The sequence below is a fragment of the Erinaceus europaeus genome, chromosome 15 (assembly GCF_950295315.1).
Source record: "Erinaceus europaeus chromosome 15, mEriEur2.1, whole genome shotgun sequence".
Taxonomy (NCBI): Eukaryota; Metazoa; Chordata; class Mammalia; order Eulipotyphla; family Erinaceidae; genus Erinaceus; species Erinaceus europaeus.
Genome location: NC_080176.1, coordinates 5,269,766 through 5,292,824, shown reverse-complemented (window position 1 = coordinate 5,292,824; position 23,059 = coordinate 5,269,766). Strand labels below are relative to the sequence as shown.

At 56.0% G+C, this 23,059-nt stretch overlaps 1 protein-coding gene and 1 long non-coding RNA gene across 2 annotated transcripts in view; one reads left to right on the top strand and one right to left on the bottom strand.

The window, feature by feature from the left end:
- The window catches only part of LOC132533064 (uncharacterized), a 147,762-nt gene extending 125,784 nt beyond the window's left edge, over positions 1 to 21,978 (bottom strand). The window contains exon 1 of the long non-coding RNA XR_009544950.1: positions 21,852 to 21,978. This is a non-coding gene — a long non-coding RNA (uncharacterized LOC132533064). The remainder of the gene's footprint in view (positions 1 to 21,851) is intronic.
- The window catches only part of PDPK1 (3-phosphoinositide dependent protein kinase 1), a 43,555-nt gene that overhangs the window by 7,195 nt on the left and 13,301 nt on the right, over positions 1 to 23,059 (top strand). The window contains exons 2-6 of the mRNA XM_060172578.1: positions 7,911 to 8,177; positions 11,394 to 11,436; positions 11,620 to 11,757; positions 13,652 to 13,796; positions 16,311 to 16,408. Coding sequence (XP_060028561.1) covers positions 7,911 to 8,177; positions 11,394 to 11,436; positions 11,620 to 11,757; positions 13,652 to 13,796; positions 16,311 to 16,408 — 691 coding nt within the window. The remainder of the gene's footprint in view (positions 1 to 7,910; positions 8,178 to 11,393; positions 11,437 to 11,619; positions 11,758 to 13,651; positions 13,797 to 16,310; positions 16,409 to 23,059) is intronic.

Below are 23,059 nucleotides of genomic sequence, written 5' to 3'. Positions count from 1 at the left end.
AGGAGGCCAGTCTGCTGTCACTGGTGCTGTGGCCCTGCTGCCTTGATTTGGTTGGGTTCTGGCTACGGGTGGTGCCGGCTTGAACCTGGAGTCCTGTGTGCCGGTGTGTGCGCTCACCAGGCCAAGGCGTTTGCTTTTTTTCCTCTAGGAGTGCCACCTGCTGAGTCCCCAGAGGGACCTGGAGTCTTACCCCCTGGGCATGGGGGTCCAATGCCCCCTGAACATCCCCAGTGTCCTCCTGGGGGTGTGTGGTCAGATGTCCCAGGACCCCTCACTGCAGGGGGTGGGTGACTTAAGCAGTTAGTTGGCTTTTGCCACCCTCTGCTCAGGTCCCCTGTGCAGGGACCAGGGGAGCCGGGTTGTGCCACTCAGCTGAGACGCCCCTCTCTCCAGCGAAGCCCAAGCTGCCCAGACTTTCAGACCGAGCGAGTGTCTAGTACCCAGGACCCTGCGGCCACAGCAGAGGCGGATAGTGCTGTGGAGAAAATGCTGGGCGATGGCCCAGCCAGAGTGTGTGGGGTGGGGTCCTGGGGTGCCGGCAGCTCTTGGGGGTGAGTCCCCCCATTCCACAGAGGTGCTTGGGTCTCTGGCTTTGCCAGTGTCTGCTCTCTGCCTCAGGTTGCTGAGGCTGGGGGTGTCTTCCTGGGTGCTGCGGGAAGTCCCCCACCCATGGGGACAGTGTCCCCCTTGCCCCCAGTGAGGGGTTCTATTCCACAAGGCAGGGAGGGCGCTGGGAGCCTATTTGTCGTGTGGGCCAGGCTCTTCTGGGGCCTCGTCCTCAGGGAACGGCGCTTCCGCGGTGTCTGCAGCCAGAAGGTAGCTTGGAGCGCTAGGGGCCTCCGCCCAGCAGAAGGGCTAGCAGGCCAGGGGGCACTGCTGGGGAGCTGTGGTCAGGGCAGACCTAACCCAGAGGGAGATCGTGCTCCTGCACGCTGGGTTGTATGTGAACCTTTGACCTTCTAATCTCGGAGGGGCTTTGCCTGAACTTCACTCAGATCCCCCTTGAGCTTCTGTGCGGAGGGATGGATTGAATTCCCAGTGCAGGCTCCAGGCTTATGTTTAAGTGGTGTACGATCGCTGTGACTTTAGAAGCTTAAGATGTCAGGTCACTTTCTGCAAAGCAGAAAAGCCTGCCCATGTGGCTGTCCCAGCTGAGGGCCGCGTTAGGACCCGGGAGAGGCTGCTGTTTATAAGATGGTGCTCGGGGCGTGAGCTTGAGGCAGAAGTGGGTGGTGCCTGGGGGGCTTACCCTCACGCCTCAGCTGCCTCCCTCACACCTCCTGAGACCCTTAAGTCCAACACGCCACAGGTTGTGGACAGCCAGGCCGGTCATGCTCGGGGTGCCTCTGTGGCTCTGGCTGCCCCACCCTCGGTGGTGTCCAGGCTGGTAGTTTCGGGGTGCCAGCCAGGTCAGTGTGGTTCCTCTCCGCTGCCTCTTTCACCAGACTGGACCCCTGTCCCTACAAGGCATGTTTGCTTGTGAAGTTGTGAATGTCCCCTTGTGCTGGGGGTCTTGCTGCCTCCTCTTCCGCTCTGCCTCCCCCAGGGTCTGGCTGTGCCCCTCTGCTTTTGTCCTTGGCCCCAGCCCTGGGTCCACTCTGCCTTGGCTCTCCATGGGGACTCTGGGCTGGGGGAGGCTGGCGATGGCTTGATCCTCCCTGCCTGAGTTTCCGTGCTGGGCCTTGCCTGGTGGAGTTGCTGGGGGTGACCCTGGTCCTCAGGCACAGCTGGCCTGAGCAGTGGCCTTCAGAAGCAGCAGGTGGCACTCGGCGGCAGCCACCCCTGTGCCGAGCTGTGGGAGGTTCTGTGTCCTGCTGTAGAAAAGGTGTGTGGGCACCCTTGTTGCCACCCCGGGTCCTGCACCTCCAGGCACTGGATCCTTCAACCCTTTGGACGGGGACTCGGGCTCAAGGAAGCTGTGGGCCCTCCTCAGCCACTCTGGGTCAGGGGGAGGCCAGGGCCAGGGGTGCGACCTCTCTCCTGCCTGTGAGCAGCTGCCTGTCCTGGGTTATTGTCCCCTGCAGCTTTGTAGAAATTCAGAACTTTTTTTTTTGGGGGGGGGGGATTGTTTGCTTGTTTTGTTTTTGGGTTTTTTGTTTTTAGGGAGAGAGAGGCAGAGAGACAGATAAACCAGCAGATAGAGGGAGAAGCCCTGGCTCCGGAGCTCCCTTCAGTGCCGTGGGGCTGTGCTTGGGCCCTGGCGCACTGGGCAGAGCACACTGGGCACACTGGCCGAGTCAGCCATCCCGGCCTCGGCGCTTTGTCACCCAGGGTCTGTGGGGGCCAGTTTGCAGCACCTCCTCTCCTCCACACCCTCAGGCTCACACTTGCTGTGCAGCCCGCGATGGATTAGCATTTGAAAGGTGGGCTTGCTAAAGGTGAGGGAGGACATCACTGGCCCCCAGGCTGGGAACCAGGCTGGAGGTGTGGGGTCTGCTCTGCTCATCTGCGTGCCCGCCTGGCCGAGTGATAAAGGCAGAGACAGGTGGGATTTGCCAGCCTCCTGGGCTCTGCCTTTTGGACACAGGCTTCTACCTAGCTGGCAGTCAGCTCCGCTGTGGGCATGCTCACAAGGGGGGTTCTGACTGGGGCCTTGCTGGGGGCACCTGCCTTCCTTCTGCAGTGGGCAAGGCCTCGGGGCCAGTTAGGCGGGAGTGTGGGAGCAGGGAGTCAGGAGTCCCCACGGGTTCAGGGCCACACTGGCAGCAGTGTGTGCGTGGAAGTCAGACACTTACAGCTTGTTTTCCTTTGAGAGACCCTCTGGAGAAGGGGGGTCGTGCTCCTGGAGACCTGGTCTGCCCTCTGAGCATGGGGGAGATCCGGGCTCCCCTCACTCCACAGGGAGACCCACTTGTGTTGACCGTGCCCCCACTTACCAAGTTCAGCAGAGCGCAAGCCTTAGTCTCCCTTCTCAGTGAGGGAGGGGCTGATGGGGGAGGTGCAGGTACGGGGGGGGGGCATGCCTGCTGGGAGGCTCCACAGTGCGTGCATGTGGGCCCAGGCCACCATGATGGCCCTCTTCCTTGTCCCTGGGAAGGCCGGTGGCTGCTGCCCACCTAGGCTCCTGTTGGCTTCCCCAGAGTTAAGCTCTCGCAGTTCCTGAAGAACTGAGTCCTCACTTCACTTGCCGACCCATCTTGTCCTTCTGTCCTTCTGTGTCAGCAGGTGGGCGGTGTTGGCTTGGCCAGGGCGAGGCAGGCTCTGACTCACTGGCTCCTGGGCTCCTGGCTGAGAGCGAGTGGGGCGGGGCTGCTGGGTGCCCCAGGACCCCCCTGCCCCCCACAGGGCCTCTGGCAGTGGTGTGGGAGCAGTTGGTGTGTGAGGCCCTGGGTAGCAGCTAACAGCCCTGCAAACACCCTCTGGCTGCAGGGAAGTGTGGGGGGCAAGCTCCACAGTGGACTTTGCCTCAGGGCTTGGCTGGGCCTGGACTAGGTGGGCAAGAGGCCCAGACAACTCCCCCCCCCCCACACGCAGGGATGTACCCAAAGGCCAGAGAGGAAGGCGGGCGGGCGGGCGCTGGGAGGCCGGCAGGTGCCTGGGCTCTGAGGGCAGCCCGGCTCCCCAGCTTCGCCCTGTCGGCTCAAGGTTCCCAGGGGGTGTCTGTTGCATGTTGAGGTTCCCCCGCCCCCCAGCACTCAGTTTCTGTGCGGAGATGACCAGACCTTGTGGGCCCTCCTGGACGGCTCGCCACTACAGCTCCCCCCACACAGTGACTCTCAGCTGTCCCCTTCTGCCCCTCCCTCTGTTCCTCCTCTGTCCCCCCTGCTTTCCTCTGTCCCCCTGCTGTCCCCCCTCACTCCCTCTTCTTCCTCTGTCCCCTCTGGTGTCCCTCCCTCCCTCTCCCTCCTCTGTCCCCCTGCTGTCCCCTCACTGCCAGTTCCTCACTGAGACCACCTGCACAGTGCTCTGGCTTGGCTTGGGTTTGTGGGGGCACACCACTGGAGGGTGGGCTTTGGGTGTGCAAGGTGTGTGTTCTGCTTTCTTGGAGGTGGCTTCAGGCGGGAGCGAGGGGCGGTGAACCCAAGAGCTCTTCCGCTGGCGGCGTGCTGGTGACAGCCTGGGGCTGAGGCCTGAATGTGGACAGAGCAAGGCCTGTGGTGGGGAGGCGGCTTGGCTGAGTCCTGCTGTCGCCGTTTCAGGCCTGCGCTGCGTGGCAGTGACTGGCGGGACCTTCTCCTCGCACGCCAGGCGCCCTGAGCCCACTCTGTCCCGGAGTCTCTCTGTCGTCTCTCCCCCACATGCAGCTGTGAGCCCACCTCCTCTCAGTCTGGGTCTTTACTCCTTCGAGGAAGGGCCCATGTCAGCGCGGGGAGCAGTCTGTGTGATCGCCTGTCTCGGCCGTCAGGCTCACAGCGGCCCTCATGCTCTGCCGCTGCCTGGCCCCTGTTTTCTTGCCGTGGGAGGCCCTGTGGGTGGCCTGGCCTCAGAGACACAGGAGCAGCTCCCTGGTGAGCTTGGGGGAGGCCTGGGCCTCTGTGCCAGGGGAAGGTGCTGGGCATGCTCTGGCACTTCAGTCTCAGGAACTCTCTCCAGACCCCTCCCCCCCATCTCCTTTGCTCTTTTAGCTGCGTCTCTGCAGCATCTGTGTCTTGGTGACAGCTCCCGTCTCGCCATCGGCAGACAACAGCCTTCCTTCCTGGTGCCAGCCGCTGCCCACGGGGTTGGCTTTCTTGACTGAGAGCAGCGTTCTGGGCCGTAAACAGTTCTCACCACCTTCTGGCCGTTCTTGCCGGCTTCCTGGCCTGCGCCGCGTCGGCTCTGCTTGCTGCCCCACTGCCTCCTTAGTGCCTGTCCTCGTCCAGCACTGGACCTCCTGGGAGTTGTGGATCCGAATGAGTGTTGATGGATACATGCAGACACCTTGGTCTTTGTAGAGCGTGGTCATTGCCAGAGCTCCACGCCCCGCCAACTCTGTCAGCTGGCAAGAGACAGCCTCTCACTGAAGCTTCCCTAGAGCGGTGGGCGAGCTGAGACCTGGGGGGCTAGTAGGCACCCCGTCCAGCGGGGCCAACCTGCTGGCCTGATACTGTGTTTGTTTCCTTATGTTTTAAAAAATATTTTATTGATTTATTATTGGATACGGACAGCCAGAACTTGAGAGAAGGAGATAGACAGGGAGAGAGACTCCTGCAGCCCTGCTTCACCGCTCACAAAGCCTCTCCCCCGTAGGTGGGCACCAGGGGCTGGAACCCAGGTCCTTGCACACTGTAATGTGTGTGCTTAACCAGGTGCACCACCGCCTGGCCCCTGTTTACTTATGTTTTAAAGATTTTATTTTATTTATTAATGAGAGATTGGAGGAGAGAGAGGGAGCCCCAGACATTGCTCTGGTGTGCACATTCCTGGGACTGAACTCAGAACCTGGTGCTTGAGAGTCCAGTGCCTTCTCCTCCGTACCACCTCCTGGACCCCATGATACTGTTGAGTCAAAGCATTTTGAGATAGGATTCACTTACCAGGAGATAGCTCAGCGGGTAGAGCGCACACCTTAATGAGCAAGAGACCCTGAGTCCAAGTTTCAGCACCACCTGGGAGCCCCTGGTATGTGAATCCTCTCCTCTCACCCCCCCCCCCCATTAGAGAGACTGCAAGACTCAGCCTTGAAGTAGAGGGGTAACGTGTGTAGGCCTCAGCCAGCAGAGCAGGCATTGCACAAGCCACCCCGCCAGGCCTGTTCTTTCGGGGCCAGTGCAGACCCCCACCCCAACTCCTGACCCCAGACGGTCCTCACCACCACAGGGGCAGCACTCCTGTGCTGGGTCTGGGCCCATGGAAATGGGGCAGAGCTCTGGGACTGGAGGAAGCATAGCAGCCCTCTGCCCAGCCTCTTGGGTGTGGTCACCCTACGGGCACCGTGGAGCAGTGGGACCACAGCATGCTGTGCTCCTGTCTCCCGGGGAGCCTCCTCCGCCAGCACGGCCACCCGTCTGCTCCGGCCCTGCGTTTGGGTGCTCGGCAGCTAAGGCTCCTCAGCATCTTGGTTTTGGCAAACTGTCTCTTCTCTGGGTGTTGTGTGTGTATGTACACACGTCCACGTTTGGTTTCATGTGTAACTGGCTATTGCTGAGATCACAGACATCTGCACTGTGGCTGTCTAGTCTGCTGGCCTGTGGTCTTCCCTGTGACAGTGGGAGGCAGTGTAGTCCTTACGCACAAAGGCTCACGCCTAGGGAGTCCAGTCCGGCAGTAGCGCAGCGGATTAAGCGCATATGGTGCAAAGCACAAGGACCGGTGTAAGGATCCTGGTTTGAGCCCCTGGCTCCCCATCTGCAGGGGAGTCGCTTCACAGGTGGTGAAGCAGGTCTGCAGGTGTCTGTCTTCTCCTCCTCTCTACATTTCTCTCTGTCCTAACAACAGTGACATCAGTAACAATAATAATAATAACCACAACAATGATAAACAACAAGGGCAACAAAAGGGGAAAAAATGGCCTCCAGGAACATGGATTCTGAGCCCCTGGAGGCAAAAAAAAAAAAAAAAAGACTCACTCCTGAGGCTCTGAAGTCCCAGGTTCAGTCCCCCACACCACCATAAGCCAGCACTGAGCAGGGCTGTGGTCTTTCCGCATCTCTCATGAAAACAGTCCACCTGTGTTTGTGTGTCCTAACGAGAGGGGAAGCCAAGGAGAACCAGAGCGTCAGTCTGGCACGTGTGATGCCAGGGCTTGACTGGAGACCTCATGCTTGAGGGTTCAGCACTTTACCCTTTGCTCTACCTCCCAGGCCACAGGGAAGCTGTCTTGATGTAGCTCTGTAGTAAAGATTTGAAGGAAGAGTATGAGGGGGCCCAACTTTCTCTTTTTCTTTTCATTGCTTGGTTATTCAGTGCTCCCTGAATTATTTAGTTATTTAATTTATTTATTCCCTTTTTGTTTTATTGTTGTAGTTATTATTGTTACTGTTATTGATGTCATTGTTGTTGGATAGGACAGAGAGAAGTGGAGAGAGGAGGGGAAGACAGGGGGAGAGAAAGACAAGACACCTGCAGACCTGCCTCACCACTTGTGAACGATCCCCCCCTGCAGGTGGGGAGCCAGGGGCTTGAACCGGGATCCTTACGCCGGTCCTTGTTCTTTGCGCCACGTGCACTTAACCCACTGCGCTACAGCCCGACTCCCTTACTTATTATTATTATTATTTTTAAATCTTATTCTTTTAAAAAATGTTTTTATTAATTTTATTTTTGAGAGAGAGAGAGGCATGCACACACAGAGAAACACCAGAGCACTGCTCAGCTCTGGCTTATGGTGGTGCAGGGGATTGAATCTGGGACTTAGGAGCCTCAGGCATGAGAGTCTGTTTGCATAACCATTATGCTGTCTTCCCCGCCCCCTTAGTTATTTTAGATTTTGTTTATTAATGAGAAAAATAGGACAAAGAACCAGACACCACTCTGGTACATGTGCTGCTGGGGTTTGAACTTAAGACTTCATGCTTGAGAGTCCAGTGTTTTATCCACTGTGCCACCTCCCTCACACCTCTGTCCTGAATTTCCACATACACTTTAGGATCAGTTGATTTCTGCAAAGAAGCCATTGGGATTTATTTTGGGGTTGCATTGAATATAGTTCTCAGATTTGTCTAATGCTTTAAAACACATGTGCCCACTGGTGTGTGAATGCCCTTCCAGACTGTTAACTGCTCTCCACCTTGGTCTGTCGGGAGAAGCTCTCCTCAGATAGCACTGGGTGCTCTGTTGACAGCTCTCAGGTGCAGGACACAGCCTGAGGCGCCCCTCACACCCTCATTGGGTGCCCTTAGGGGCTGCCGGTGTTGGGTGGGTTCTAGGAGCAGGCGCTGTTGTGGGGCAGTGATGGGCGGCCACATCTCCACCTTGGGCCTGGGCCTGGTGCCTTCATGCTTTGGCCTCGCTTCCGACACACTGAACCTAACTTCCTTTCCCTCCTGCAGTATGACGCAGTCCCCATTCAGTCCAGCGTGGTGTTATGCTCCTGCCCGTCCCCATCAATGGTGAGGACCCAGACTGAGCCCGGCGCGGCCCCTGGTGTTCCCGGCGGCGGAGGCAGGCAGGGCCCCGCCATGGACGGCACAGCAGCCGAGGCCCGGGGCTCCAGCTCCCTGCAGCACACGGCGGCACAGCCCCCGCCGCAGCCTCGGAAGAAACGGCCTGAGGACTTCAAGTTTGGGAAGATTCTGGGGGAAGGCTCGTTTTCAACGGTGAGTACCTGGCTGTGGGTGGGGAGAGCTTCCCTCCTGGGGATAGGGCCAGGCTGGAGGCTCTTCTCCTGCTGTGGCCCAGGGCAGGGCTGCCACCAAGCTGACCCAGCAGCCACCTCAGTGGGGGTTGTGTGGTGGTCCAGGAGGTGGCGCAGTGGCTAAGGCACTAGACTCTCAAGCATGAGGTCCTGAGTTCAGTCCCTGGCAGCACATGTACCAGAGTGATGTCTGGTGTTCTCTCTCTCTCTCTCTCTCTCTCCAGTCTTTCTCATTAATAAAATCTTTGGGGGGGGGAGTTGTGTGGAGGAGGGCTTTCTTTGAGTCTTACTATTTTTTTTAAATGTCTTTATTTTTCCTTTTGTTGCCCTTGTTGTTTTGAGTCTTATTTTTAATTGCAGAATAAAACAGTTACATTCTGGGTCCTTAACTCAGTAGAGTCCCAGGGAAACCTTATGTTCTCACAGGGAAAGTTAGTATCAGTGTTTGTGTCTCTGGGTTACTTGGAAACATTTAACTGTTACTTCTGTGATTGGGGGAAGCAGAACACCTTTGACCTCTGGCAGGGCTGGAGCCCAGAGCCTGTTAGTCTGTAACCTCCTTTCCTAAAGCAACAAAAAGGCAAACACAGCAAAATGCTGGAGTCCAGTCGCACCCCAGGGAAGTCTGACTTGCCCAGTTGTACTTTTGATTGATCGGATTTATTTCAGGAGTGTCAGAGGCCTGAGCAGGCACCCGTGGGTCAGGGCGTGAACCTGCTGGACCGCCTTCCCAGGGGCAGGTGTCTGGGTGTCTGTCTGAAGAGGAGGTCCAGACCCGCCCTCTTGAGTTGAGCCTCTGCTGGGGGTCAGTACTGGGTGTGTCTCGGAGCAGGCCCAGCTCACCCTCCCTGTAGACCACCCTTTCCAGCCCCTTGGGAAGACACCTGTGTTGAAGTGTGTGTTGTGTGTTCCTGCCTCCAAGATTGAACCTGGGACCTTTGGTGCCTCGGGCATGAAAGTCATTTTGCATAACCATTATGCTACCTCCCTCCGTTCCTTTCCCTTCCTTTTTCTTCCGTTTCTTTCTCTTTCTTTCTTTCTTTCTTTCTGCATATTAAATAAAGACAGAGAAATTAAAGGGAAGAGAAAGTGAAAGAGACCCAGAGCACTGCTTCACTACTCATGAAGCTCTTCCCCTACAGGTGGGTTCTGGGGACTTGAACCCATGTCCTTGGCACTGTAAGGTATGTGTTTAACAAGGTGCTCCACTGCCCATCCCAATTTTCTATTTATTTATTTATTTATTCCCTTATTTTTTAATTTTTATTGTTGTAGGATAGGACAGAGAGAAATGGAGAGAGATGGGGAAGACAGAGGGGAGAGAAAGACACCTGCAGACCTGCTTCACCAACTGTAAAGTGACTCCCCTGCAGGTGGGGAGCTGGGGGCTCGAACCGGGATCCTTATGCCGGTCCCTGCGCTTTGCGCCACCTGCGCTGAACCTGTAGCACTACCGCCCGACTCCCCATCCCAATTTTCTGTCTCTCTTTTAATATATTTATTTATTGGATAGAGACAGAGAAATTGAGAGGGAAGGGGGAGATAGGGAGAGAGACAGAGAGACACCTGTAGCCCTACTTCACCACTTGTGAAGCTTTACCCCTTCAGATGGGGACCGGGGACTTGAACCTGGGTCCTCGTGCACTGTGGTATGTGCACTTAGCCAGGTGCACCACACCACCACCTGGCGCCCCCACCCCCCTTCTCCTTTCCTCTTTGGCAGGACAGATTGTGCATATGGCAGAGCAGCGCACTGTCTAAGCGAGCTGTCCCTCTGGCCCTGTGAGTTTCTGTTAATGGCCTATTTCCCTACTACCACGAGGAGCAAAGATGTAAAAAAGAACCAGCACATTCTCTGCCACATGAAGTGCCCGAGATCCAGCTTGAGGCTCTGCTCGAGCGTCCAAGGTGCTGACTGGCTGCACCACCTCCCCGGCCTCATCTCTGAGCTTTTTTTTTTTTTTTTTAGATTTTATTCATTTTCCCTTTTGTTGTTGTTAATGATGTTGTCGTCATGGATAGGACAGAGAGAAATGGAGAGAAAGACAGACACCTGCAGACCTGCTTCACCGCCTGTGAAGCAACTGCCCTGGGGATCCGGGGGCTCGAACTGGGATCCTTGTGTGGGTCCTTGTGCTCCGCGCTATGTGCGCTCAATGCAGTCCGCTGCTGCCCGGCCCTGAGATGCTGCATCTTCACTGCAGACTCAGCAGGGATTCCACTCAGTGCTGGTGCCCCCAGTCCCCCCGTGTCTGCTGGTGGAGGACTCTGAGCCTGGTTTGGCATAGTGCCCAGTGGCAGGACTGGAAGAGGGCCTTTCCCTGGCCACCTGCCCTGCCCAGGGCTGTTCTGGAAAGATCTCTGTGATCTTTCCACTTATCCTCAGTGGCTTTCCACCTGCTGCTCCTCCAAGGTCAGGCTAGAGGGGTCGGGTGCAGTCTCGGGCCCGGGGCCCAGCACTCCCAGCCCCCAGCTCTCATCAGCCTACCCGCCCGGGACAGCCCAGGCTCACTGCCATGCCAGGCTCAGCAGGCACTCGGGAAATGGGTGCTTGGGGTTTGCTCATAGACGGTTCTCTTCTTGGGGCTCTGTGACCCGAGGGTGACTGACTGCAGAAGGCAGGGGCCGCTCTTCCCGTGTGTCCCGTGCTCATAGCAGGGGCATGGCCACTCAGCCGTGACGGGACAGCTGCTCAAAAAGGCCCAAGTCCAGGTGGCCTTTTGAAGGGGTGGGGGTGGGTTGGGGGGGAAGGGGGCGAGGAGGAGGCTTTCCTCAGTTGTGCAGCCCTTGGTTGCATCTTGTCCGTCTGTCTGCTGAGCAGGTACCCCTGGCTCTGGCTGTTCACCCCCTAGGCTGTTTGCTCGCTTCTTAGCACTGGACCTTCGAGGTGGAAGTGTCCTTTCAGATCCTCTTTATTTCAAGAGAGGTGTTTATTTTCACCAAGAGACCAGATAGCATAGTGGTTATGCCTGAGGCTCTGAGGCCCCGGCTTAATCCCAGCATAAACCAGGGGCGAGGAGTGAGCAAAGAAACAGGGAGAACGCTGGCTTGGTGGTGCCAGGGCCTGAACCCGCTTCACACACTTAACTGCCCCTTCACAGAAGGGGCTGGACGGGTCTTCTGACTCAGTCCCCGGGCTACATTGGGCGCTTCCTCTTTTCTCCTCTTCCCAAACCAGGTGGTCCTGGCCCGAGAACTGGCGACCTCCAGGGAGTATGCTAGTGAGTACCGACCCATCTGTTTGCTGTGGGGACGCCTCTGCTTGGGGGACAGACCTTTGTTGCTGGCCTTAGAGACCTCAGAGCCCCTGGCTTTGATTGGCACCAGACACCTGTATGTCAGAGCTGCACCTCTCGTATTTTCCTGTTTCCATCTATAGTAACACACTTCTCTCTTCCCCCAAGTTAAAATTCTAGAGAAACGCCACATTATCAAAGAGAACAAGGTCCCTTATGTCACCAGAGAGCGTGACGTGATGTCTCGCCTAGACCACCCCTTCTTTGTGAAGCTGTACTTCACTTTCCAGGATGATGAGAAGCTCTGTATCCTTTGGGGTCCCACCAGACACTGGTTGGTTTGTTTGTTTTTAAATGATTTAATGTTGATTTACAAAATGACGAGTCAACAGGGGCATAAATCCCTAGTTCCCACCACCAGAGTTCTGAATGCCTAACCCTCTGTTGGAAGAATAGCAGTTCTCCTGCGGTTGTAGATACGGGTCGTTATCTCTCCAGCTGTCTATCTTTGTATATATCCCCCCTTTTTTGGCTCCATCTGCTCTTCCTTTCCAAGTGACACATAACCCTATTAGTGCATCCAAATGTCCCTCTTTTTCCTCTTCTCTCTTCAGGTCCTGATGGAGTTGCTGTTCAGAGCCCTCTGACCCTCTTTCCCCATCACTCCCCCCCTACTTGGAGTATGGATCAAAATTCTTTTGGGGGGAGCAGAAGGTGGGAGTTCTGCCTTCTGTAATTGCTTCTCCACTGGACCTGGGAGCTGGCAGGTGGATCCATACCCCCAGCCTGTTTCTATCTTTCCCTAGTGAGGTGGGGCTCTGGGGAGGTGACGTTCCAGGAAGCATTGGTGAGTTGGTCTGCCCAGAGAAGTCAGGGTGAAGTCATGGTGATGCCAGACAGGGAGCTGTTTCTGCGAGTAGCTCCTCCCCCTGAAAGGAGCACGGTAGCCAGTTCCAGATAAAGTCAACTTAGTTCCCGTTTCTCTCTCTCTCTCTCTTTTTAAAATATTTTTTTATTTTATTATCTTTATTGGATAGAGACAGCCAGAAATCAAGAGAGAGGGGGAGGTAGAGAGGAAGAGAGACAGAGAGACACTTGCAGCCCTGCTACACCACTCGTGAAGCTATCCCTCTGCAGGTGGGGACCAGGGGCTTGAACCCAGGTCCTTGCGCACCCCATCTTTTCTTTGGGCACCCCAGTCTGACCTCCAGGGCATCTGAGGTCCTCTGACACGGTGGCTTTGGCCCCAGCTGCTCAGTGTTTGTGCCCATGCGCGTTCAGGCCGGGGCTCAAGTCAGCCAGGCGAGGAGGAGGGGATTCGTACACCCTCCTTCCTGGCCGTGTGACAACATCGGTAGCTCAGTTCTCTCCACAGCCCCAGCCTGGCCTGTGCCCATCTTCCTGGAATTCCTGATGCCATCAGAGTCTTTGCTGTCCTGGGCCCTGGCTGTAGAGTGGACTGGGGGTGGGGGAGTGCTTCTGGGGTGTGTGGTGGTAGAGAATGTTGTTCTGCAGCGTGAGCTTCTGCATCTGTCAGGTTCAAAGCCTGTTGGCTACCTGTCACTACAATGTCCCCACACAGGCAGTGGTCAGATGAGCCCATATGCCAGAAGGTGATCGGTGACAGTGGCTGGGGTCACACGCACACTTCTGGGGGTCCGGGCCAGGCAAGGGCTGCAGGCTGGTGAGGGTTCGGAGCCGGCAGAGCAGAGCCATGCGGGAAGCGGCCCTAGACACAAGGCTTATTCTGGCCGGCGGCCCGGGGAGTGGCACTAGGGCCCTGCACCCTTGGTGCCAGGGAGCGTGAGGCTGCCTGCACGTCCTCACCAAAAGCAGTGGGAGCTTGGTCCTTCAGGGGGATGCCATACATGGGGTGTCTGGCCTTCCAGCTCGGGTCGTCTGCAGTAGTTCGGGGATGGGCTCAATCCTTAGCCCTCCCAGAGGCGGGCCAGCCTGCAGCTCTTGTAAAACAACCACGTTGCACCTGAACTGAGTGTTCAGAGAGGCCAGCCCTGCGGCAGGGGCTGGGTGGGGTCTGGGCTGTGCTGGGGGCCTCCCCATGTCTCCCCTCCTTGAGTCCACGGGCACTCACTGGACACGCTGAGGTCGGGGCAGCGCCTCAGTCACAGGTCCTGGGTGCTCTCAGGCTGACAGGTTTTGTTCGAAACACCGTCCTCTCTTCCTTGACACTCACTTTCAGACTTTGGCCTCAGCTATGCCAAAAATGGAGAGCTGCTGAAATACATCCGGAAGATTGGCTCCTTTGATGAGACGTGCACCCGATTCTACACGGCCGAGCTGGTGTCCGCGCTCGAGTACCTGCACGGCAAGGGCGTCATCCACAGGTGTGTGTGTGTGTGGGGGGCCGCCTGGCGCTGCCGCACGGCAGCTGCTCTGCCAGTGGCTTGCTCGCTTCTTTTTTAATTAATTAATTATTATTATTTTTAATTTTTTTCCTCCAGGGTTCTTGCTGGGGCTCAGTGCCTGCACCACAAAGCCACTGTCCCTGGAGGCCATGTTTCCCATTTTGTTGCGCTTGTTGTTGTCGTTACTGTTATTTTTGCCATTGATGTTGTCGTTGTTGGATAGGACAGAGTGAAATGGAGAGAGGAGGGGAAGACGGGGATAGAAAGACACCTGCAGACCTGCTTCACAGCTTGTGAAGCGACTCCCCTGCAGGTGGGGAGCTGGGGGCTCGAACTGGGATCCTTGTGCTGGTCTTTGCACTTTGCGCCATGTGCACTTAATCCGCTGCGCTACTGCCCGACCCCTGCCAGTGGCTTTCTTAGTGCTGATTTCTGCTTCCTGTCCTTCTGGTTGTCCCTGTGCTTCTTTGCTGCAGGTCAGTGTTGTCAGATCGAAAGCTAGAGACAGAGGCTGGTTAGGGCGCACATGTTACCATGTGCGAGGTCTGCAGATGGCTCTCTTTATCCCTCTCTCTCCCTGCCTCTCTCTATTTCTCTCTGTATCTTTCACATTAATAATGATGAAGATAATAATATCTACCAGGAGTGGTGGATTCCTTGTGTAGGCACTGAAGCCCAGCAATAACCTGCAACATACATGAGTGAAAGACACACACACACACACACACACACACACACACACCCACCATGAAAACCTCCTTCAGTGCAGTGGGCCACGCTTGGACTTGATTGTGTTTGTGACAAAACAGTGACTCCTGGTCTCATGTTCTGTGACTTTCCAGTAATGTCAATTGGGAAAGAATCACATTAACTCTACATGGGCTAAAAAAATCTTTGTGGACTGGAAGGCAGCATAGTGGTTATTGCAAAAAGATCTCCATGCCTGAGGCTCTGAGGTCCCAAGTTCAATCCCCAGCACCACTATCAGCCAGAGCTGAGCAGGGCTCTGGTTAAAAAATAACAATAAGGGGCCAGGTGGTGGCACACCTGGTTGAGTGCACATGTTACAATGCGCAAGGACCCAGGTTCAAACCCCTGTTCCCCATCTGCTGGGGGAAAGCTTTGCAAGTGGTGAAGTAGGGCTGCCGATGTCTTTTTCTCTCTCCTTCTCTATCTCCCCCTACCCTCTTGATTTCTGACTGTGTCTGCCCAATAGATAAAGATAATAAAAAGTAACGGTAATAATAATAATTAATAATTAAAACAAGCAAGCAAAGTCTTCACTAGGACATTGCTAAAAGAGCTGGGAGTCGGGCGGTAGCACAGCGGGTTAAGCCCACGTGGCACAAAGCACAAGGACTGGTGTAAGGATCCCAGTTCGAGCTCCCGGCTCCCCACCTGCAGGGGAGTCGCTTCACAGGCAGTGAAGCAGGTCTGCAAGTGTCTGTCTTTCTCTCCCCCTCTCTGTCTTCCCCTCCTCTCTTTATTTCTCTCTGTCCTATCCAACAATGATGACATCAATAACAACAACAATAATAACTACAACAATACAACAACAGGGGCAACAAAAGGGAATTTGAAAAAAAAAAAAAAACGAGAGCTGCAGCAGGGGTGAAGGCACATCCGCAGTGCGCTGATGGTTCCGTCTCCATCGCACACGCGGCATAGCACAGGGGCAGAGGCTGGTGCCAGGATAGTGGTGACTGCTGCGGCGGCATGGCAGCCCCCTGCCACTCAGTATGGCCTTCCTCCAGCGGCAGTCGAGATGCAAGTTCTCGGTGGCTGGTCTGTGAAGGTTGCAATTATTAATCCATTTTGTTTTCAGAAAAATGGAGAGTATGGAGAATACGGCTGTTTTATTTATTTATTTATTTATTTTTACTGGCTAGAGACTGAGATACCTGCAGTACTACTTTACTGCTTGTGAAGCTCACCCTACAAGTGGGGCCAGGGGCTGGAACCCTGGTCCTTGTGCATGGTAATACACACTTAACCAGGTGTACCACCTCCCAGCCCCAAGGTGGCTTTTTAAAATATTTCCTCTTGGGCAGAGGAGATAGCATAATGGTTATGCAGAGAGACTCATGCCTGAGGCTCCAAAGTCCAAGGTTCAGTCCCCTACACCACCGTAAGCCAGTGGTGAGTAGTGCTCTGGTAAAAACAAACAGATCAGGAATCAAGTGGTAGTGCAGCGGCTTAAGTGCAGGTGGTGCAAAGCGCAGGGACCGGCGTAAGGATCCCAGTTTGAGCCCCCGGCTCCCCACCTGCAGGGGAGTCGCTTCACAGCGGTGAAGCAGGTCTGTAGGTGTCTGTCTTCCTCTCCCCCTCTCTGTCTTCCCCTCCTCTCTCCATTTCTCTGTATCCTATCCAACAATGATGACATCAGTAACAACAACAATAACTACAACAACAAAACAAGGGCAACAAAAGGGAATAAGTAAATAAATATATATAAAAAAGCTTTCCTCAAGTGTCCACACTCTGCTTTCACAGGGATCTGAAACCAGAGAACATCTTGTTAAATGAAGACATGCACATTCAGATCACAGACTTCGGGACAGCCAAGGTGCTATTGCCTGAGAGCAAGCAAGGTAGGTGACCCTCAGCTTGGCCCGTCTGTGTGTGGGCGTCAGGCCTGTGCTGCCCAGTGCTTGCTGTGGCTCACCCGGCCTGTCACCTCCTTGGAAATGTCTGTGGGCAGTGAGGGGTGGGGGTAACGAGCGGCCTCCCCAGGCCCAGGAGCTCACCTGTCCTTTCACTGCTGGGGGCTGGAAGCTGCAAACTCTCTGGGTACAGAGTATGGTATCTTACTGGGCAACAGCACAGAGGTCTGCACAGCAGGCGACCTTGAAGTTACCCTGGGGGTTTGGTCACATCAGTACACGGGCCCCTCTGGCCACCTGTGCAGCCAAGGCCGTGATGAAGGCAGTAGTGGAAGGCGTGGGGCCGTCGGGGGTGCGGGAGACGCCGATAGAAGCGCAGGCCTGGCTGCAGTTGCTCCGTGCAGCTGAGGAAGCGTGAGCGCTGCAGAGGGAGGAGGGGCTGCCGGGCCTGCCTGTCTGTCCTCTCCCCCTGGCCCTACCCAGCAGGGACTTGCATCCCAGCTGGGGCCTCTGGGACTTTTCCAGCCCTGACTTTCCAAACCTGGGTTCCTAGAAAGGTGTGCTTGGTGCTGTGACGGCTCACAGACATCTGGGCCTGGGACTTCTGAGCTTCCCAAGGCATCACTGGCCCGAGGTGGGGTTTGCCGACAGGAAAGAAAGTGGGGGACTCGCTTGTCTGCCCGGCTCGCTCCTGGTGCCGCTGGCCTGCCCCCTGTACCTTCCTGACATCCTGCCAGCGGGCAGCTTCTGAGCTGCAGGCACCTGAGCCCCAGGGTCTCCTGCACTTGGTCTCCACAACCATCATGTCACTGCCTCCATCCTGTGCGTGTTCACTGGAGCTCAGGTCAGGGAGCCAGATGAGGTCTGCCTGTCCCCCTCTGTCCTTGTTACACTGCCGGCCACCATCTGGGCTGACTTCATAAAGCCTTCCCAGAGGACCTACTCTTTCCTTTCCTCAGCGCTGTGTGACGTGGGCAGCCCCTCCTGGCCATATTGGCGTAGCCCGTTAACCCACCAGGCAGTGCAGAATGATGGGGCCCCGCAGCCCCTCCCCGGGCACTTCCCTGGAGCTTGTTTGCTGCAATAGTGGCGTCGACTGTGGAGGTGAACTCTTTCCTTTCCTCAGCTTCTAGAATCTGTGACAGGACCAGTCCCCTTGCTTTGCAGCCATTAAAAATATATGGTGTGGTCCAGGAGGTGGCACAGTGGATAAAGTGTTGGACTCTCAAGCTTGAGGTCCTGAGTTCAATCCTTGGCAGCACATGTACCAGAGTGATGTTGGGTTATTTCTCTCTTTCTCACCTCTTATCCATATCATTAATAAATAAGCATTAAAAAAAAAGAATATATATATATCTTCTGACCCGTGAGGTGGCTCAGTGACTAGAGTGTTAGACTCTCAGGTATCAAGTCCTGAGTTCTGTTCCAGGCATCGTGTGTGTTGGTATGATACACTGGTTCTCTTTCTCTTTCTTCATAAATAAATATATATATATATATATATATATATATATATATTTTATTTTTTTGCCTCCAGGGTTATCAGCACTATGAATCCACTGCTCCTGGCAGCCATTATTTTCCATTGTATTGGAGAGAAATTGAGAGCGGGGGAGTAGAGAGGGAGAGAGAAAGGCAGACACCTGCAGACCTGCTTCACCGCTTGTGAAGTGTCCTCCCTGCAGCCGGGGAGCCGGGTCCTCCAACTGGGATCCTTGCGCACAGGTCCTTTTGCTTCATACTATGTGTGTTTAACCCAGTGCGCTACTGTCCGGCCCCCAGAGTCTTTTAAAAATAAGAAGTCCGTTTACTGTTGAATGTAAAACATTAATTCCCCAATAAAGAAATAAAATAAATAAATAAGAAGTCCTATCATATCTGTGTAAATGGAGCTGGGGCTATCCCACCAGCAGGGCACACACCTCACTGTGCCTGAGGACATGGATTCTAGGACCACGTGTGGGGCTGTGCTGTCTGTCCTCCCTCCCTCCCTCTGTCCCTCACCCTCTATCTGGAAAACAGAAAGTCCTCCAAGAGCGCTGGGATTGTGTCGCTGTGCAGCCCCAGCAGAGCCCTGGGAGCGGGAAAGGCCATTTCAGCCCTTGCGCTTTGGGAGGGAGACTGAGTGCAGGCGCCGTGGCGGCCTCCTCCCCACGCAGAGCCACATCCTGACCTGCTTAGAGTCTTAGCCGGTTTCTGTGTAAGAGTCAGCAGTCACTGTTCAGCATCAGTCTCCCGGTCGTCTTGGTCCCACGTCACCTGGTTCCGGGTGGCAGCCCACAGGGCTCGGATCAGGCTCCCACCTTGAGCTTAGCCCACTGCCTCTGCTTCTCTCCGTCGACATTGTTTTCCCTGTCACCTGATAGAGAAACCAGGTCGCTTGTCTCATGGTGTCCGGGGTTAGCTGATGGCATCTCTGGAGTCGGCTCACGGCTCCCCTCCGCCGTGCACGGCTCGAGTGTCCCTCACAGGAAGGCACGTGGCTTCTCGCCCCCAAGGCGCCGCGTGGTGTGGGCAGCCCCTCCTGGCCATGTTGGCTGCAGCAGTGGCGTCGACTGTGGAGGTGAGCAGGGTGCCGCTGCTGCTCCTTCCAGTAGCCATGTAGAGAACCGTGAGTGGCTGCACACCCCGCTGTGATGACTCGGGGAGCAGAGCACCGCTGGCGCCCTCACTCTGCACACACAAGACACGTGTCGGGGAGCTGGGCCAGGCTGCAGTCGCGGGCGCATTCCAGAAGCCCGGGCAGCGAGAGGCCTCGTAGAGGTTCTGCGCTCTGACGCCAGAAAGGGCGTGAAAAGACGACGTATTGAGGAGGACAGGCCTCTCCAAATCATCTGTGTGGCAAAGGACTTGTGTTCAGAGAGTGTGAAGGACTCCAGTGACTGAGAGGAAAACAAAGCAGAGGGGCCAAGGGCACAGTGGGCCTTTTCCCCAAGGAGACATCCAGACAGCAGCCCCAAGAGGACTGGTTGTCCCCTGTCGCTAAGGAGACACAAGCCCAGGCCACACTCCTACTTGACACCTGTGGTAACAGTGAAGATGAGAGCCGGACGCCCGCCAGCATGAGCCAGGGCAGTGTGGAGAGCGCTTAGTGCTTAGGGCAGTGCCAGGTGGAGGGGCCCTCAGAGGCGGTTCAGCTCGTTTCCAGCCCAGGCAGCTTTCACCCGAGGGACAGGATGGAAAGGGTGTCCTGCCGACAGAGCTCCCAGCCTTTCCCCGTCAGGAGCGCGTGTCCCCAAGCCTGGAGCAGGTGTCTTCCTGGCCGCCCGTGCACTTTATATCACATGCTGTCTCGGGACAGCGTGTGGGCTTGCTTTTTTATCCTGATGACTCGATGTGGCCCTGTGTGCTGGACCCCTTCACGAGGACCAGGTCCTGGGCGTGGTGCCCGCCGCCCCTGCCTGCCAGCTGCACTGTTGCTGCTCTCAGTCCACAGGCTCACGGCGCTGGGTGTGGAGTGAGCAGACATGGAGCAGTCTGTGCTTTGACTTCACAGAGGTCAGGAACACTGCTGAGTGGTGGCGCACCTGGTTGAGTGCACATGTTACAGTGCACAAGGACCCGGGTTTGAGCCCCTGGTCCCCACCTGCAGGGGGGAAGCTTTCAGGGGAAAGCTGTCTCCTCACTCTGTCTCCCCTTCCTCTCAATTTCTGTCTGTCTCTATCAAATAAATTAAGATTAAAAAGAAAAAGAAAACCAGAAATCAGGAACACCCCCTCGGGACCCTCCTCCTGCCCCTGAGCAGGACGCAGCTGGGCCATGGCCTGCGAGCCAGTGCCAGGAGACTCTGCTTGTGCAAGCCACCTCGAAGGGCTCTCACGCCTGTGCTAGGACCCACTACTTCCCTGGCCCAGGTTCCCACAGCTGGGCAGCTGTTGCTTCCGGGCCTGCTTCTCGGCCACTGAGAGCCTGTCCTCTGGCTGATCCCATTTCAGGAGATGGAACTGGATGGCCCCTGTCCACCAGAGCTCATCTGGGCTCTTTCCCTGGTGTCGGTGGGATGCCGGCCAGCCACGAGGCTGGAGAGAGGGCTTCTTCCTCGGCTTGCAGTGAAGCAGCCTTTCTGTCATCCTGACAGCCGTGTCTCATGCCCACATGTCAGGGAGTCTTGGTGGGTGTGTGTGTGTGTGTGTGTGTCTGTGTAAGAACTTTTATATATATTTGGATATGCTTCTTAAAATAATTTTCCACTTTATTTTATTTGATAGGATAGAGAGAAATTCAGAGAGAGGGGCTGGGTGGTAGTGTACCAGGTTAAACACACACATAGTATGAAGTGCAAGGACCCACGAACAGACCGTGGTTTGAGTCCCCAGCTCCCCACCTGCAGGCAGGCGGTGAAGCAGGTGTGCAGGTGTCTGTCTTTCTCTCCCCCTGTCTGTCCTCCCCTCCCTTCTCAGTTTCTCTAAAATGGCCTCCAGGAACAGTGGATTCATAGTGCCAGCACTGAGCCCCAGATATAACCCTGGAAGAAAGAAAAAAAAAAAGGAAGAGAGACAAATAACTACAAGCACTACTTCACGAATTGTGAAGCTTCCCTCTGCAGGCGGGCGCTGTGATGTATGCACTTAACTAGGTGCGCCACCTTGGCCTTGTGTGTGTGTACATATATATATGATTTATTTATTTACTGGGTAGAGACAGAGAAATCAAGCGGGAAAGGGAGATGGGGGAGAAAAAGAGATGCCTGCAGCACTGCTTCACTTTTTGTGAAATTTCCCTCCTGCAGGTGAGGACAAGGGGCTTGAACCTGGCTCCTTTGTGTCATAACTTGTGTTCAGCCAGGCGCACCATTGCCCGGCCCCTCAATCTGTGCTCGTGCTCATCACTGCTGCAGAGTGACCATGGGATGTGGCTGCCACCAGCTTGTCAACTGGGCTGACACGTAGGGGTGTGGGGCTGGTCCTTGTCATGGACACTCACCCCTGCAGTCCGCAGAGCGCCCCCTTCTGGGTGACTGCACACTGCAAAGACTTGGGGACTGCCTTTAAGCAGGGGTGCGGCCTCATAGGGACAGGTGTGTTGGCAGCTCCCCTTCCTGGGAACCCGCCCAGCCCTGGGGTATCCCATCAGCCTTTGCTTTGTGCATAGGGGAGCAGCTTAGAGCAGACCTGTGTGAGACTGCGTGTGGTACTGCCTTGTAGTGTATGTCTCTCCATGTAACGTATGTCGTCTTGAAAGGGTTTGTTTTTATTTTTTATTATTTATTTTCCCCTTTGTTGCGCCCCCCCCCCCTTTTGTTGTTGTTAGCACAGAGAGAAACGGAGAGAGGAGGGGAAGACGGGGAGAGAAAGACAGACACCTGCAGACCTGCTTCACCGCCTGTGAAGCGACTACCCTTTAGGTGGGGAGCCGGGGCTAGAACGGAATCCTTACACGGGTCCTTGTGCTTTGCGCCACATGCGCTTAACCCGCTGTGCTACCGCCAGACCCCCCAAAGGGTTTATTTAACAACAAGAGAGAGAGAACCAGAGCTTCACTCCACATTTGTGCTGCCTGGGATTGAACTCGGGGCCTCATGTTTCCGGGTCTAACACATGATCCACAGTGCTGCCTCCCAGGCCACACGAACTTGGCTGTCGAACTGTTAGGTGATGGCATCAACAGCAGAGCTATGGAAGTCGAGAGAACTGGCCAGCTGGTGAAGGAGTGTGAGAGCCGGTGGCTGCTGTGGGTGCTGGGTGGTCTTACTGGGTATTGAGTGCTTTGTGGGAGTCTGTGGTCCCCAGTCAGGAGGACACCTCTGCAGCTCTTTGGGGCCGGGCCGGGAGTTCCTCCCCGACTGGCCGGCGGGCCAGCTTCATGTGCACATCTCTGCTTCACGCACGGTTGAATGGCCTCATTGCTTCTGGCTCCTGGTTTGTTTCCCCTCATGAATTACCTCAGTGCTGCTGGCAGGATGTGGCAGGCGCTGGCGGCAGTCAGCCAATCCTGGGAAGGGCTGATCTCTAGGCTGGTGGGGCCCAGTGTCTGCAGCCCCTGTGGCTCCCCCCAGCCTGGACTTCCTGCTGGCACAGGGCTTCAGAACACCACTCTGGGGACAGATGACAGACAGACAGCCTTGTGTGTTTTCTCCTCAAGTCTCTAAGCTGCCGGTTGGCCCCTCTGTCAGGAAGCCTCCCCAGGGGGCTCCATGCCCACTGCAGATATGGGGCGAGTTTCCTGCACCCCCGGGGCTACATTGCCTGTGCTGGGTGCCAGGTGAACTCTGTCCTTGCTCTGCCGGGGTCCCTCAAACGCATCTGGGGTCGGCACTGAAGGAGGTGCTCCCCTGACTGACGTGCACGCAACATGGCGCCAAGACCAGAGCTGTCCACAGCAGCCCGGACCGCCATGTTTCTAGAGGTGCTGTCACAGGGAGGCTGCCTGCTGGGGGGGGGGGGGGGGGCTGGGACCTGCAGGGCACTGCCAGGGCTCAGCTGCGGGCATCCGGAAGGGTCGGAGCCTCACGGCAGCGCTGTCCTGACAGAGGTTTGTGGGGAGACATGTCTGCAGCCTAGGCTTGTTTGCAGCGGGGTGCTCCAATGGCATCCAGGGAGGGTCACAGAGCTGGCGCCCAGCCAACACGGCCTGCTACCCATCATGAGGCCTTACCGGGGCCGCCACACTGAGTGGCTCCCTGGAGGGTGGGGCCCCCTC